Source organism: Nerophis ophidion, linkage group LG08 (genome assembly GCF_033978795.1).
Source record: "Nerophis ophidion isolate RoL-2023_Sa linkage group LG08, RoL_Noph_v1.0, whole genome shotgun sequence".
Lineage (NCBI taxonomy): Eukaryota > Metazoa > Chordata > Actinopteri > Syngnathiformes > Syngnathidae > Nerophis > Nerophis ophidion.
In genome coordinates this window covers 50,456,368-50,474,867 of record NC_084618.1, presented here as the reverse complement: position 1 = coordinate 50,474,867, position 18,500 = coordinate 50,456,368, and the positions used below count along the sequence as shown (strand labels likewise).

Below are 18,500 nucleotides of genomic sequence, written 5' to 3'. Positions count from 1 at the left end.
CCATAAATATTGATGTTAAAGATATCTTTTTTTGTGAAGAAATGTTTAGAATGCAGTTCATGAATCCAGATGGATCTCTATTACAATCCCCAAAGAGGGCACTTTAAGTTGATGATTACTTCTATGTGTAGAAATATTTATTCATAATTGAACGACTTGTTTATTTTTCAACAAGTTTTGAGTCATTTTTATATCTTTTTTCCAAATAGTTCAAGAAAGACAACTACAAATGAGCATAATTTTGCAGTTATACATTTTCATAAATCAGAAACTGATGACATAATGCTGTATTTTACTTCTTTATCTCTTTTTTTTTTTCAACCAAAAATGCTTAGCTTTGATTAGGGGGTACTTCATTGAAAAAAGGTTGAGAACCATTGCTTTACCACATTGAATGTCGATGCAACTGAACGGAACGCTAACGAGTGACTCCATCCTAACAAAGGTATTGTTGTGTTGGCAGAGGTATGTTAACTCGTTTTCAACCACAATTGAGCCATAACTATAACTGTCTGGGTGTGTCCGCATTCTTAGAGGATAAGTACTCTGAATCCTCCACCATGGCCTCGGACTAGAGCATGAACTGATGAGGCCTTTTAGGATGAGAGGCAAAACGTCTTGTAAAATAATCTGATCAGTCGGATTGCGATGGATTCAAAGCCCTGAAATACAATCACCACACCACAATTCCAGCACGTATAAAAGCACAAAATCAAGGACTTAATAGAAACACAAGCTCATTTGCTACTTTACATGTGCTTTTCAGGAATTCAATTAAAGGCTAAGTAAATTGCTGGGTTTTTTTTTGGATTACAGTAAGAACCAGGAATTTACAATAGTTATATAGCTATTAACAATCTATCCATTTTTTATATCGATTACCCTCATTAGTAGTCACGTCCGTTGTGTCCTTGGGCAAGACACTTCACCGTTTCTCCTGATGGGTCCTGGGGAGTGCCTTGCATGGCAGCTCCCGCCGTCAGTGTGTGAATAGGTGTATGTGGAAATACTGTCAAAGCGCTTTGGGTTCCTTAAAAAGGGGTAGAAAAGCGCTATACAAGTACAACCCATTTACCATTAGTAGGGCTGTCAGTCTTTGGGCACCACATGATTCGATTCAAGTAAATTCTGGGGGATAACGATTCTCAATTCAAAATCTTTATTTTTTAATAACATTGGGTGCCAGTCCCATGATTAAGTACATTCTTCCATTGAAATAAACAGCTCTGATAAATGTCTATATTACTTAAAATACAACTGTTTTGTTAATACAATTCTACCCAAACATTTAATCAAGTCAAATACAAATAAAGCAACAAGATGAGTATCCCACACTTCTCTTTTCTGAAGTAAATCTGTACAGCAGATATGATCATCTACATCAACAATATGAATCGCCTCAGTGACCGGACAGGACAGATTGTAAGGACAAAAAAAAAAAAAAATTAAGATTTTAGATTTTTTTGGTTTAAATGATCAAGAATTGCTATTTATTAGAAAATCGATTTTTTTTTTGACACTACTTTTGCTACTTATTGGGGGTTATGGGAAAGCTGGAACTCATGCCAGCTGACTTGAAACCCAGATATTCTGTGTAGCCTACATGATCTGCCTGGTGTCAACGCTAATCGTCAAAATGATCAAGAAATACATTTTTTAAATATTCCACTTAATGTAGCCAAACCAAGGGGTCCATTTTTGGAACTACTGAAATAAATCAGCTTTTAGACAAGTATCATTGTGACATAAATGCATACAATAAACACATGAAACAAGATTGATGTAATAAATGACTTTCAGCCTTCATAATGCTTTATTCTTGAGTTATTTTTCATAAATAAGATGAAATATTATGAAGCATCATTGCACATTTAGCCATGCCTGAGCAAGCAGGAGCCCAAAGCATTGCACAGTCATATAATAACATATACAGTGTGGTGATGTTATTATAGCTAGATCATAAAGCAGTTTTTCCCACTAATGGTTAAATTTAACATGTAGTAGTCTATAATCCCAACATTTAAATATAATCCATCAGAGCCTCCTCTACCCTCGTAATCGCGGATCAACGTTACTCTCTAATAGTGACAGAACACATGGGATACATTGATCTACAAAATAAAAAAGAAAACTGTTCTGTAGTGAGGAGCTTTATATTACAGTATATTCCATATATGTACAATTGAATGGTAGAAAAATAAATGACATAATTTAGCTTGTCTCAGCAAAGCAATTTGTACCATAGTCTTTTCTTACGGTTATTATTTAGTAATACAAAGTGCCACAGCGAAACTGAATTAACAGGAACAGTTTTCAAGAAAGACGTGTAAAAGAAAGGGGGAAAAAAATATCTATGCGGTATTAAATCACTCCAAACCTCAGCTGTCGTCATGTAAATTTATGTAGCGGACTAACAATGAGTAGGTCTTGGAAGCAGGGGTGCTGTCAGAGATATGAGGGAGAGAAAAAACCCTAAGAAAAATATCACTCAACGACAACAAAAACAACAGACTAATGTTCTAGTGTTTTATGAGAGGCAGCTGACAGTCATGTCGTCACTAGCGGCGCCCCCTGCTGGGAAGACAAGAAAAGTGCGAAAGATCTTGGACAAAATCAAATGGAGGATGCAAGTCAAGCCGTCTACTGATTCTTCTTGTCTTCTCGAGGAGAGTAAGGAGGAGGCTTGTCCTGGGGGGGGGGCAGAATATTTACAAAAATAAATACTAAATAATGAAGCAGGCGGTCATCACATCCAGAGTGACGTCTACATATTTGACTGATGATGAATTCAATAAAACATATTTCCTTAAATTGTGGAGGAGTATTTACTCAGCTGTGTAGACCACCAAATATGTAATGATATTATTTAACAATACTAATTTCATACATTAAATGCATTTTCACAAATACACATTGAGGAAACATTTATAAAATATAGATATTATTATCATATAAATATGTTACTCCATCCATCCATTTCCTACCGCTTATTCTCTTTGGGGTTGCGGGAGGCGCTGGTGCTTATCTCAGCTACAATCGGGCGGAAGGCGGCGTACACCCTGGACAAGTTGCCCCCTCATCGCAGGGCCAACTAATACAATAAAATGTACATTCTGAATTTATTTAAAATTATTGTTTAGGTGTTACATTTATTTTTGTAGTTTATTAAACAAATATAAAACGTGTATACAGTCATCCCTGGTCACATCGCAACTTTGCGTATTTATTTTAAAGCATATTCAATGGGATAAAATTGCTATGGTATGAAAAGGGGTAGGATTAAATAGGCTTAGCTTCTTTTGACTCCTTTTCAAACATGCTGTAATGAAACTGGAAATATCTGATGCATTACATTGTATCATATGCATGTTCAAAATAAACTAAAACTTAACTGAACTGATGTATTTTTGACCTAAATTACACATTTTCAACCATAAAAATGACTAAATTAACTAAAAATATCAATACTATTGTTAATATTGGCCCCTAGATAAGACCAAACCATTCGAAGCGTGCTGTTCAGTATCATGGCCAAAGATTGGCTCAGTGTTATTTCATGTCGAGAAGGCTCTCATAATGTTAAAGAGTGTATTTTGAGGGCTGATAACAAGTTGTTTATGCTGTAGTATGAAAATATTTGATTTATAATTAAAATGAGTTTACCACAGCAACAACTAACTGACAGCAATACAGGAGGGCTAACTGTACATAGTTTTGTCACCCAGAGTATACAGTACAGCATGCAGTGGTACCTAACTTAAGAGTGCTAAAGGTTACGAGTGTTTTGAGAACTGAGTGGTCTCTCTGCTAACTTTTATAATTGAAGTTGCAATCCAAAATTGGGGTTATGAGCCTCCTAGTTGCTATTTGGCGCAGCGATTGTCAGAATGAACCACGTTAGTTCCACCCAAACCATCTGGTCCTACTCTCTAGCATTAGCTTATAGCTAGAATCAGACATAATTTTGTTTTCCAACCATGAGAAGAAGAAAGTGAGTGTGAAAGACACTGCTGAGAAGAAGAGGGTGATATTTCTTGAATTATAGAAAGAAATCATCAAAAACATGTCCAACCATGTTGCCAACTAGGTAAAGCAATCTGAGCGCATCACTTTGAGTCTCCACCCTACTGAAGCAGAAAGAGTCTAACGCCAGCCAAGAATGTGTAAATAATATCTGACGGGCGGACACTTATCCATGAAAATATGGAGAAGCTGCTGATGATCTTTTTGACAGACAAGCAGGGTAGAAGTCTGTTCTCCAAAGTAAAATGATATACATTATTTTCACATTAATTCGTAAACTAATGTAGTTGTTAGTAGTACATTCTATTGGTTTCATGCAATATTTATGATCTAAAAGTAATTTTTTTCTTTTTAAAAGACATGCAACATATTAAAATTGTGCTATTTTGTGGGGGAAGCCAAGCACTAATTAAATCAATTTCAAGTCATTTCAATGAAAGATGTTGATTTGAGATACAAGTGTTTTAAGTTAAAGCTCCGTTACAGTTGAGCTACTACTGTGCACACTCGTATATCCTCACTATGTCAATTTATAATGGCAATGTTGTGTGAGAGATAAGGTATTTAGCCACATAATGATATCTTATTTCCTGAGGTGTTGTTTATTGAAGGCACGGTGTTCCTTATAGCAGCCAGTGAGGCCTATTGGAGAGGAGGAAATACTGCAAGTACAATAAAAGCGGTACATTTACCTCTGGCAGGTACACATGTGGATTTGGCAGCGTGGCACAGCTAGCGCTAGCTGCTGCTTCGGCCGCTTTAGCCTCAGCTGGAAAAGGACAGGGTAAGAAAAAAAGCATTTATTAGCAAGTGTAGACCTGTAGCATCCTCATCTGTATCCTCGCTAGATGGTAATAAACACATACTATATCAGGGGTGTCAAACGTACGGCCCGAGGGCCGGATCAGGCCCGCAAACAGGATTTATCCGGCCCGCGGGATGATTTTGTTAAGTATAAATTTTTACCTGAAATGTTTGAATAAAATAAACTGCTGTTCTCAATGTGTCCACTAGATGTCACAATAGAAATGATTTGTATCTTTGTAGAGGATGCTACAGATGTACAAAATAAACCACATAATGTTAGTGCACCAGTCGAGGAAAATAATCAAACTACATAAATAACATCCTGTAATTTAATTTTAATATACTTTTTTTCTAACTTGATAGATTAAAAATTAAAACCAATGAGTTGACTGATGAACATTATCACATAATGTATTCAGAAACTATCAATAACGACAAATAAAGATAGAATACTATTAACCGCAATTCATAAGTGTAAAAAAAAACCCCAACAACGTTATGATTTGTACATTTTCAGAATGTGCTTCTTCTATTTTTAAACAAAGAAAACAATCTGAAGTTGTCTTTAATTTTAAGTTATCGTGCCGTGATTTTACCAGTCTGGCCCACTTGGGAGGAGATTTTTCTCCATGTGGCCCCCGATCTAAAATGAGTTTGACACCCCTGTACTATATGGATATGACTTCACTTTGTAGTTAAGCGTCATGTTCTATTCAGAAAGACGATGTGTATTTGTGGGACGGAGAGACTCACCTGCAGCTGAAGAAGGGAGCCCAGGGTCCTGTGGGGGCTGCTGGCCCAGGGTAGATGAATACGGAGGTGGAGGCATGAAGGCTGCAGAGCCGTTGAAAGTTGAGTTGGGGTAGAGGTCATCTGGATGGTGCACATGACGCAAGGTTAGAGGATACTCGGCTGGGGGAGGAGAGGTTTTGGGGGGCTGATACCTGAAGGAGGCTGATTGGGGTAGACATAGTCAGGCGGGGGTCCGACTGGGTATGCCCCGTGGGAAGGGGGAGGGGGGTAAGCATACGCCCCGTTCACCATGAAAGGACAACCACCAAACCCAGCAGTTACTGGCTGACCTTTGGAAGCTGCATCATGAAAATAATACAAATATTTTTTTCATCTCATATTAAAAATGACAAATGGAATTTAATCATTTTCATTTGTTAATAATAGTATATAATCTTGGAAAACTGCTTGAGAATAAAATGATCGCATACAGTATTAAGACCAGTATCACATATAGCTGGGGTGTCCAAACTTTTTAAATTGTGGCTAAAAAGAATTGGCTGGGTGCCGAAAGTCAACTGCACATAAAGTAACTGTGTTGGCCCTGCGATGAGGTGGCGACTTGTCCAGGGTGTACCTCGCCTTCCGCCCGATTGTAGCTGAGATAGGCGCCAGCGCCCCCCGCGACCCCAAAAGGGAATAAGCGGTAGAAAATGGATGGATATATATATACACACACACACAATGAAGAAAATGAGTATTTGAACACCCTGCTATTTTGCAAGTACTCCCACTTAGAAATCATGGAGGAGTCTGAAATTTTAACGGTAGGTGCATGTCCACTGTATGAGAGATAACCTAAAAAGAAAAATCCAGCAATCACAATCTCTGATTTTTTAACAATTTATTCATGTGATACAGCTGAAAATAAGTATTTGAACACCTGTCTATCAGCTAGAATTCTGACCCTCAAAGACCTGTTAGTCCACCTTTAAAAGTCCTCCTCCACTCCACTGTATTATCCTGAATCATATGCACCTGTGTGAGGTCGTTAGCTGAATAAAGACACCTGTCCCCCCCATGCAATCAGTAAGACCCAAACATTCAGCATGGCTAAGAGCAAAGAGCTGTCCAAAGACACCAGAGACAAAATTATACAACTCCACAAGGATGGAAAGGGCTACGGAGAACTTGCCAAGCAGCTTGGTGAAAAAAAGGTCCACTGTTGGAGCAATCATTAGAAAATGGAAGAAGCTAATCATGACGGTCAATCACAATTGGAGTGGAGCCCCATGCAAGATATCCCCTTGTGGGGTCTCAATGATGCTAAGAAAGGGGAGGAATCAGCCCAGGACTACACGGCAGGACTTGTTCAATGACCTGAAAAGAGCTGGGACCACTGTTTCCATGGTCACTGTTGGTAATACACTAAGACTTCATGGTTTGAAATCATGCATTGACATGGAAGGTTCCCCTGCTTAAACCAGCACATGTTAAGGCCCGTCTTAAGTTTGCCAATGACCATTTGCATGATCCAGAGGAGTCATTTTGTGGACAGATGAGACCAAAATTAACCTTTTTGGTCATAATTCCACTATGTGTGTTTGGAGGAAGAAGAATGATGCGTACCATCCCTAGAACACCATACCTACTGTGAAGAATAGAGGTGGTAGCATCATGCTTGGGGGTGTTTTTCTGCTTCTGGGACAGGACGACTGTACTGTATTAAGGAGAGGATGACAGCAGCCATGTATTGTGAGATTTTGGCCAAAAACCTCCTAACTTAAGTCAGATCATTGAAGATGAGTCGTGGCTGGATCTTCCAACATGACAATGACCCAAAGCACACAGCTAGGAAAACCAAGAAGTGGCTTCATAAGAACTATATCAAGGTTCTGGAGTGGCTTAGCCAGTCTCCAGACCTAAATCCAATTGAAAATATTTTGAGGGAGCTGAAAGTCTGTTACTCAGGGACAGCCCAGAAACCTGACTGATCTCGAGAAGATCTGTGTGGAGGAGTGGGCGAAAATCCCTCCTGCAGTCTGTGCAAACCTGGTGAAGAACTACAGGAAACGTTTGACCTCTGTGATTGCAAAATAGCAGTGTGTTTAAATACTTATTTTCTAAACTGTATATATATATATATATACAGTATATATATATATTCACATACAGAGTATATGTGTGTGTGTGTATATATATATATATATATATATATATATATAAATACACACACACACCCATTATATTAATATATTATACATACATAATATAATATAAATATTATATGAAATATATACACACACACACACACACACACACACACACACACTCACACACAATGCATATACTTTACAGTCTATATATTTATGCAGTTCGAAAATTCCTGCGGGAAACCGAAAACAGCTATTACTTGCACCTTTACATCGGATTTAGACATAAGGAGAATAGGCGTTAATAAAGGATATTTGCACCCACAGCAGCTTGTTGACATAATTTTCAACCTTTTCTGCATTTTTTTTTGGTACTCTTCCTTTTACATATTTCATATGCTTATGCATTTTGTTAGTGTGATCTTGGATGATTTTTGCCATGGCTTTATTGTCAGAGTTACTCTGCACTAAACAGGAAGTCACTGTGTGCATATTTTAACACTGTGTAAACAAGCACTTTTTTAGTATCAACAAAAAAACACGAAAATGCATTGATCTGTATGGACGAGTTGTCACCTTCCAGTTGTTACTAAATTTAATTTGAAAGTTCCTCGCCACACTGTGCAGAAAATATTGCAGCCTCACCTCCTCTTTTATTTGTTTTTCAAGCATATTGTAAAATATCCATCCATTTCCTACCGCTTATTCCCTTTTGGGGTCGCGGGGTATATTTGTCATAAATTAGGCATTGTAAAGCATAAAATGGCTAAATAATCTAAGAATATCAGTAATATTGGCCACTTGAGGAGAGAGACAAAGTAGAGCGCGCTGTTCAGTATCGTGTTCACTGATTGGCAGTCTTGCATTATTATATTGCAGGAATATTCAACTAAATGGCTTTGAAGGTTATATTTTCAGAAAGTTAAGGACCAGGGCCCAGACTTCTTCCTTCACTATTACCGGTAGCCTTATTGGCCCCCTGCTGTCTTTAAGGACCTTCTGCAAAAAAAATAAAAAATCAAATAGTGTTTTTCAGAATCTGCTGCAAAAATGCAACAGTGTCATGTGTTTTTTGAACTGAACTCGCAGGCCACTATTTAAATAGCTCAAATGATGAAAAAGAGAGAACCTACAATGGAACCTTGAATAACACTAGTTTTATAATAAAAGGGTTGAACAAATAGCAACACCTAAGTTACATAAATCACATTACAAAAAAATGTGTAACTGCCAAAAAGCAAAGGACTTAAAGGGGTGCCTTGAGGGACGCCTCAGCTCTGTAAATCATAAGTTTGGACCCCAGTGTTCTACGTTTGCTAGCAAGGATTAGAATGATCTGCCAATGTGTTTACAGTAGTCCATGTTCCTTTATAACACAGGAGCATTCTAGTGTTTTTAGGAATTTGCTGCAAAAATATTTGTCTACCAAGATTTAAACTGAACTCCATTTGGCCCTCAGGTCGCCAGTTAGAAAGAGTGGTAAGGGGACAAAAGGGTGTTATTTCATGTCATGTGGGCTTTCATGGTGTTAAAATAAATGTACAAAGTTATAAACACATATTTTTCAGTTTTAGCTATAAAAACATTTGATTTAAAATGAATGCTTGCTACTTTACGGAAAAGGGTTTATTGCAGTTAGGCCTTGGACCAATTAACAGCGATAAACGAGGGACAACTGTATTTAAGTTTTGCTTTTGTGACCTTACCTTGAGCTGCAACCTGCAGCATGTATTGCCCAAACTCTATGGCTCCTCCAGCAGCAAAGACAAGCTTAAAGATAGCGCTCCCCTCCCAGCCGCCTAGCAGAAATAACACCAACACACAACAGAATGCTTAACGACAATAACAATAGGTTAATATTCATCTAATCCAGGAGACCATACACTGACCTCCAGGTTCTGCGTTGATGTTTCCCTTGATGTAGTTTGCTCCTAGTACCGGTTGTTTGACCTCACAGCCCTTCATCAAGTAGAAAGGCATCATAAAGGACCTGAGGGAATCTCGGTCTTTAGCAACAAAGATTACCTGTGTCAAAAGAAAGCACACACATTGGACTCACACATCACGGTTTCTAACTTGAGCTAATAGTGGTCATTTTGAGCCCTACCCTATATGGAGTCAGAAAGATACTGCCCTTCTTGCTCTTCCTGAAGGCCTCAGGTAAACGGTCAGCATCATTGAAAACCAGCTCCACGTTGTCATAGTTCATTAAAACGCTGAGACAATACCACACATGAACACAAAATAGTGATCTTACTATTTTGATGAAGACAAATATCATACTAACAAAGCTTTAAGTTGCTAACGCGGGCTGTAATTATGCCGGACTAAAATTTCAGTCTATTACATCATCGTCTAATTTGCATAAATGGCCCTGACACATCCGCATGTAATTGCACAGGACGCTGTAAAAGACAGTAACAACGTTGCGGGGGAGACAAAACAGCAAGTGGAAAACATGAATATGTATGGCTGCAACAATTAATCAATTAATTTGATTAGTAAAATATTGATTCATATTCTGTTGCTTAAATTAATTGTTTAAATGTTTAATAAAAATGTATGAAATCCAGATCGCATTGAGCGCCTATACAACTTTAAATATGCTGACATAGTTTCCACACGACCGTTGCAATAGAGCGCACATAAAGCTGTCTTTTGTGAGAGCTGTGATATATGAGGTGGAGAACTGCAGATTTTTATTTATTTTTTAATGTAATTTTTATGAATGCACACATGTGAAATTGCAATTTCAATGTTGATGATGTGCATGTATTATAAAAAAAAGAATGAAGGTGAGTCTAAGCAGAAAATGTAATAGTTTATGTCAACTATTTTCCCTTAAAACACACATTGAAGCTATAAAGTGTATTTTATCCGATCACTCGATTGATCGAACCGAGTAATCAATAAATTACTCGATGACTAAAATTTTAATAGCTGCAGCCACAGCTCTGGTTATGTCAGACTTTTTGAATCAGGGGCAACATTGGGTTTAAAAAATTGGAAGGTTTCAATAGATTATGTCATCGCTTCATTTTCATAACTGGCCATGACACACGTGCATGAAATTCTAGGGAGAGATGAATAAGCGGGAGAGACAACAACAACAAAAAAAGAGTAAAAACATGGAAAGTAAAACACAATTGTTTTAAAATTCAATAGATTTTTGCTTTCTTTAGGTGCTTACATTAAATGTCAAAAACAAGACAGAGCTTTTAGGTGGGGCAGCTTTGCATGACAATGCAGTCATGTCAGAATCTCTATGTTGCTAAATTTGTTGCTGGTAGCCTTTTTTGTATATAAAAAAAAAAGTATATATATATATATATATATATATTATATATTTATATATATATATATATATATATTTATATATATATATATATATATATATTTATATATATATATATATATATATATATATATATATATTTATATATATATATATGTATATATATATATATATATATATATGTATATATATATATATATATATATATATAAAACACTTGTTTACTTCCCAGACAACTTCCTTGAAATGTACTGCAAACAAGCAAAAATATGGCAGAATTGCAACAAGCAACATGGCGAAACACAAAAACAAATTGTTAAAAATCAAAAACAAATGTAATTTCTTCATCACTTCTGTGTTCCTTTACATCACATTGGTTTGGGCTATTCTGTAAACAAACAACCACCCATGCTTTGTAAAAAAACCTTGTCTACATGGAGCTACCATAATAAACCTTATATCACTGGAAAAGGGAAGTATATTAATAGTTTAAGACTTACGAAGATGTATAAACAGCTTTTAAAATCCTATTGCCTGGTACAGCTTCATTGTTAAATGCTTCAAAATGTAATTTGAGAATGTTCCATGGGCTTAATTGAAAAACTTCATGGGGTTGCAAATTCCCGGTCGGCTGTAGTTTACGCATGCCTGGTTTAGACAAAGAAAATGAAACGATTAGATAAGTTTTGTTGTGCAATTACTATGTGACACATTGCCCATCACTTACTTCACTTTAAACCAGTGGTCCCCAACTACCGGTCTGTGACACACAGAGACATTAAATAATTTATAACCGACCGCATTTTCTCCTACTTAACTTCCGCCAGTCCCACCAGACACACCAATAAGCTTGTTCATAGACGTCTTATAAAACTCCTGCAAGGAAGTCGCCATTTGCTACATCTTTTTACATGTGACAATGCACATTAATAAACACATAAAATGTAAAGGTGCCAAATCATAAGCAAAAGCGAGGTTACATCCACACTCCGCGGCAGGTTGATGACCTAAGATCAGGAACAAAGTGACCATAGTAGTTAGTGTTAAATTGTTGCATATAATAATTGTGCTGAAGGAAGAAAATACGCATATCCTTTGGCCTAGTATAAGTGCAGGTATCATTGCACATAGTCCTATTACACAAGTAGTAAGCAGTAACAGACGTATTTACGCATGGAATATTGCACCAAAAAAAAGCTAACATTGGTGTATCTGCGTATGCAATATTGCACAAAATATGAACACATCACTTTTAGAATGGAAATAGAAATCCACATAAATCTATTGGAACTAATGGAAAGTATTTCTAGCTTTCTTATATATCCATGCTCTTGTTCTTGAATGTTATGTATCACCTATAAGCCAGCAGATACTAAAGCCAAAACAAAGCCTATTATTAGCAAAAATTTGTCAAAAACAAAAGTCTGTGGAGAGATATTTTGCAAAGGGAAAAGGCCAGGGGCTCCCACTAATTCGACATTATGTTGATTTTTTCCATGCACTGATTTGCTATATTTATCTGCCACACGTAGAAGGCCGCTCCGTGAAAATAATGCTGAGATTAAATCGGTCCCTGGTGCAAAAAAGGTTGGGGACTCCTGCTTTAAATAACTAGGATTAGGTTAACATGCCATATAGCAGTGGTTCTCAGATGGGGGTACGCGTACCCCTGGGGGTCCTTAAAGGTATGCCAAGGGGTACGTGGGATTTTTTTTTAATATTCTAAAAATAGCAACAATTTAAATATCCTTTATAGATATATTTATTGAATAATACTTCAACAAAATATGAATGTAGTTCATAAACTGTGAAAAACAATATTCAGTGTTGACAGCTAGATTTTTATGTTCCATAAATATTGATGTTAAAGTTATTTTTTTGTGAAGAAATGTTTAGAATTAGTTCATGAATCCAGATGGATCTCTATTAAAATCCCCGAGGGCACTTTAAGTTGATGATTACTTCTATGTGTAGACATCTTTATTTATAATTGAAACACTTGTTTATTTTTCAACAAGTTTTTAGTTATTTTTATATCTTTTTTTCCAAATAGTTCAAGAAAGACCACTACAAATGAGCAATAATTTGCACTGTTATACAATGTAATAAATCAGAAACTGATGACATAGTGCTGTATTTTACTTCTTTATCTCTTTTTTTCAACCAACAATGCTTTGCTCTGATTAGGGGGTACTTGAATTAAAAAAAAAACGTTCACAGGGGGCACATCACTGAAAAAAGGTTGAGAACCACTGCCACATAGTGACAGTTTACTAATCTGAATCTCGGCCAGGCACAAAGGAGCCATTCTGGAAGTTTCCAGAACAATCTGCTGTGGTTTAATTTACTTTTACACAAACCCCAAAGCTTGCTATAATACAGTCAACAATTCAATAGTAATTTTGTCATTATAAGCTTCAATGTCGTCCTGCCGTTCTTTTCTTATTATGATTGGGTTATGTGCGTAGCTATTTACTTAATTTGACAGCACTCTTTAATTCGGCTTGATTTGTGCATGGGTCATAATTGCCACTGTAGTTGTTAAACATAATGCAAGATAGTGTATAATAGCCATTGTAGTTGTTCAAAATAATGCAAGATAGTGTATAATTGTCATTGTAGTTGTTCAACATAATGCAAGATAGTGCATAACTGTCATTGTAGTTGTTCAACATAATGCAAGATAGTGTATAATTGCCATTATAGTTGTTTAAAATAATGCAAGAGAGTGTATAATTGTCATTTTAGTTGTTCAACATAATGCAAGATAGTGTATAATTGCCATTATAGTTGTTTAAAATAATGCAAGAGAGTGTATAATTGTCATTTTAGTTGTTCAACATAATGCAAGATAGTGTATAATTGCCATTGTAGTTGTTCAACATAATGCAAGATAGTGTACAATTGCCATTGTAGGTTTTAAAAATAATGCAAGATAGTGTATAATTGCCATTGTAGTTGTTAAACATAATGCAAGAGAGTGTACAATTGCCATTGTAGTTGTTCAACATAATGCAAGATAGTGTATACTTGTCATTGTAGTTCTTAAACATAATGCAAGAGAGTGTATAATTGTCATTTTAGTTGTTCAACATAATGCAAGGTAGTGTATAATTGCCATTGTAGTTGTCCAACATAATGCAAGATAGTGTATAATTGTCATTGTAGTTGTTCAACATAATGCAAGATAGTGTATAATGTCATTGTAGTTGTTAAACATAATGCAAGATAGTGTATAATTAACATTGTAGTTGTTAAACATAATGCAAGATCGTGTATAATTGTCATTGTAGTTGTTCAACATAATGCAAGATAGTGTATAATTGCCATTGTAGTTGTTAAAAATAATGCAAGATAGTGTATAATTGCCATTGTAGTTGTTCAACATAATGCAAGATAGTGTATAATTAACATTGTAGTTGTTCAACATAATGCAAGATAGTGTATAATTGTCGTTGTAGTTGTTCAACATAATGCAAGATAGTGTATAATGTCATTGTAGTTGTTAAACATAATGCAAGATAGTGTATAATTAACATTGTAGTTGTTAAACATAATGCAAGATCGTGTATAATTGTCATTGTAGTTGTTCAACATAATGCAAGATAGTGTATAATTGCCATTGTAGTTGTTAAAAATAATGCAAGATAGTGTATAATTGCCATTGTAGTTGTTCAACATAATGCAAGATAGTGTATAATTGCCATTGTAGTTGTTAAAAATAATGCAAGATAGTGTATAATTGCCATTGTAGTTGTTAAACATAATGCAAGATAGTGTATACTTGTCATTGTAGTTCTTAAACATAATGCAAGATAGTGTATAATTGTCATTGTAGTTGTTCAACATAATGCAAGGTAGTGTATAATTGCCATTGTAGTTGTCGAACATAATGCAAGATAGTGTATAATTGTCATTGTAGTTGTTCAACATAATGCAAGATAGTGTATAATGTCATTGTAGTTGTTAAACATAATGCAAGATAGTGTATAATTAACATTGTAGTTGTTAAACATAATGCAAGATTGTGTATAATTGTCATTGTAGTTGTTCATCCATCCATCCATTTTCTACCGCTTATTCCCTTTCGGGGTTGCGGGGGGCGCTGGCGCCTATCTCAGCTGTTCAACATAATGCAAGATAGTGTATAATTGTCATTGTAGTTGTTAAACATAATGCAAGATAGTGTATATTTAACATTTTAGTTGTTCAACATAATGCAAGATAGTGTATAATTAACATTGTAGTTGTTCAACATGATGCAAGATAGTGTATAATTAACATTGTAGTTCAACATAATGCAAGATAGTGTATAATTGTCGTTGTAGTTGTTCAACATAATGCAAGATAGTGTATAATTGTCATTGTAGTTGTTAAACATAATGCAAGATAGTGTATAATTAACATTGTAGTTGTTCAACATAATGCAAGATTGTGTATAATTGCCATTGTAGTTGTTCAACATAATGCAAGATAGCGTATAATTGTCATTGTAGTTGTTAAACATATTGCAAGATAGTGTATATTTAGCATTGTAGTTGTTCAACATAATGCAAGATAGTGTATAATTAACATTGTAGTTGTTCAACATAATGCAAGATAGTGTATAATTAACATTGTAGTTGTTCAACATAATGCAAGATAGTGTATAATTAACATTGTAGTTGTTCAACATAATGCAAGATAGTGTATATTTAACATTGTAGTTGTTCAACATAAAGCAAGCTAGTGTATATTTAACATTGTAGTTGTTCAACATAATGCAAGCTAGTGTATATTTAACATTGTAGTTGTTCAACAGAATGCAAGATAGTATATATTTAACATTGTAGTTGTTCAACAGAATGCAAGATAGTGCATATTTAACATTGTAGTTGTTCAACATAATGCAAGATAGTGTATATTTAACATTGTAGTTGTTCAACATAATGCAAGCTAGTGTATATTTAACATTGTAGTTGTTCAACATAATGCAAGATAGTGTATATTTAACATTGTAGTTGTGCAACAGAATGCAAGATAGTGCATATTTAACATTGTAGTTGTTCAACAGAATGCAAGATAGTGCATATTTAACATTGTAGTTGTTCAACATAATGCAAGATAGTGTATATTTAACATTGTAGTTGTTCAACATAATGCAAGATAGTGTATATTTAACATTGTAGTTGTTCAACAGAATGCAAGATAGTGTATATTTAACATTGTAGTTGTTCAACATAATGCAAGATAGTGTATATTTAACATTGTAGTTGTTCAACAGAATGCAAGATAGTGCATATTTAACATTGTAGTTGTTCAACATAATGCAAGATAGTGCATATTTAACATTGTAGTTGTTCAACATAATGCAAGATAGTGCATATTTAACATTGTAGTTGTTCAACATAATGCAAGATAGTGTATATTTAACATTGTAGTTGTTCAACATAATGCAAGATAGTGCATATTTAACATTGTAGTTGTTCAACATAATGCAAGATAGTGTATATTTAACATTGTAGTTGTTCAACATAATGCAAGCTAGTGTATATTTAACATTGTAGTTGTTCAACATAATGCAAGATAGTGTATATTTAACATTGTAGTTGTTCAACAGAATGCAAGATAGTGCATATTTAACATTGTAGTTGTTCAACAGAATGCAAGATAGTGTATAATGTCATTGTAGTTGTTAAACATAATGCAAGATAGTGTATAATTAACATTGTAGTTGTTAAACATAATGCAAGATCGTGTATAATTGTCATTGTAGTTGTTCAACATAATGCAAGATAGTGTATATTTAACATTGTAGTTGTTCAACATAATGCAAGATAGTGTATATTTAACATTGTAGTTGTTCAACATAATGCAAGATAGTGTATATTTAACATTGTAGTTGTTCAACATAATGCAAGATAGTGCATATTTAACATTGTAGTTGTTCAACAGAATGCAAGATAGTGCATATTTAACATTGTAGTTGTTCAACATAATGCAAGATAGTGCATATTTAACATTGTAGTTGTTCAACATAATGCAAGATAGTGCATATTTAACATTGTAGTTGTTCAACATAATGCAAGATAGTGCATATTTAACATTGTAGTTGTTCAACATAATGCATTAGCTTGCTAGCGGTGACGTTACCTCTCACTGTTGTTGATAATGACTCCGCCGGACTCCGAATGGTTCTGGTTTAGAGTCATGTCGACGGATTTCCACACTTCCCGACAGTAAAATTACAAATATGAGGGCTCCTCTATCAAAATTGTAATTTACAGGCCCGTGTTACGCCTGGGAATGTTTAAAACATTAATACTTGGAAAGATGTTTATGCTGCTAGCTTCGCGATGCACCTGCACTTCCGGTAGTCAAGGGTAACGCCCACACGTGACGTCAGCTCCACAACGCAAAAAAATATTTTTACTTTTTTAGCAGTTCATTTTTTTTTGGATTATAGTAAATCAATTAATTTATTAGTGCAATTAATTCAAAATACTAGCAACAATTATGTTTTGGATCTAAAAATGTACATATGGATGGAATGAATGGATGGATGGGTTCCAAGGTTTCTTATTGTCATCCCATTGGGTTGAGTTTTTTCTTGCCTTGATGTGGGATCTGAGCCGAGGATGTCGTTGTGGCTTGTGCAGCCCTCTGAGACACTTGTGATCAAGGGCTATATAAGTAAACTTTGATTGATTGATTGATAGATTGATGGAACTTTATTGAAGGGAATGACATTTGTAACTTGTATACTAGTGAAACTGCTGTACTGTAGTCATTTTCATCGTGATGTTACAGCATTTCACTCTGAAATAGCAACATGCTGTACCCCTAGATACCATATGCACATGTATATGTTGATAATAAACCAATTGTTGCTGTAAATATCTTACACTTTGCTATTTTCAATGATGTATTTTCTCCTTATGAAGGCGGTATGCAGTATCTGGAAAGCATTTACGACGCTTCACTTTTTCCACATTTTGTTATCTTACACTCCATCCATCCATCCATTTACTAACGCTTATTCCCTTTGGGCTCGCGGGGGGCGCTGGCGCCTATCTCAGCTAAAATCGGGCGGCAGGCGGGGTACACCCTGGCCAAGTCCCCACCTCATCGCAAATAGACAGACAACATTCACACTCACATTCACACACTAGGGACCATTTAGTGTTGCCAATCAACCTATCCCCAGGTGCACGCCTTTGGAGGTGGGTGGAAGCCGGAGTACCCGGAGGGAACCCACGCAGTGACGGGGAGAACATGCAAACTCCACACAGAAAGATCCCGAGTCCGGGATTGAACCCAGGACTACTCAGGACCTTCGTTTTGTGAGGCACATGCACTAACCCCTGTTCCACCGTGCTGCCTCAATGTGAACAGTTTTATAAATTCTACAAATGTATTTAAAAAATCACATGTACATAACTATTCTCAGCCTTAACTCAATACTTTGTTGATGTATCTTTGGCAGCATCTACAGCCTCTAATATTTTTGC

General features: G+C 35.6%; 1 protein-coding gene across 1 annotated transcript; it reads right to left on the bottom strand.

Annotated features, from left to right (window-relative positions):
• Window positions 1-1,777: 1,777 nt before the first annotated feature.
• Window positions 1,778-17,387, bottom strand: wbp2 (WW domain binding protein 2). The gene is made up of 8 exons (XM_061908821.1): window positions 17,143-17,387; window positions 9,823-9,931; window positions 9,605-9,740; window positions 9,422-9,514; window positions 5,775-5,921; window positions 5,584-5,703; window positions 4,716-4,792; window positions 1,778-2,688 (listed from the first exon to the last, which is right to left on the bottom strand). The coding sequence occupies exons 1-8, from the start codon at window positions 17,199-17,201 to the stop codon at window positions 2,641-2,643; spliced, it is 789 nt and encodes a 262-aa protein (XP_061764805.1). The 5' UTR covers window positions 17,202-17,387; the 3' UTR covers window positions 1,778-2,640.
• Window positions 17,388-18,500: the final 1,113 nt, after the last annotated feature.

Bases quoted from the DNA above. Each gene is read 5' to 3' on its own strand.
- wbp2 (XM_061908821.1), bottom strand. From the start codon at position 17,201: ATGACTCTAAACCAGAACCATTCGGAGTCCGGCGGAGTCATTATCAAC. The intron at 9,515-9,604 runs GTCAGTGTATGG...TATTTCTGCTAG, and splicing joins CATCAACGCAGAACCTGGAG to GCGGCTGGGAGGGGAGCGCT. The intron at 5,704-5,774 runs GTATCAGCCCCC...TGCACCATCCAG, and splicing joins CCCCAATCAGCCTCCTTCAG to ATGACCTCTACCCCAACTCA.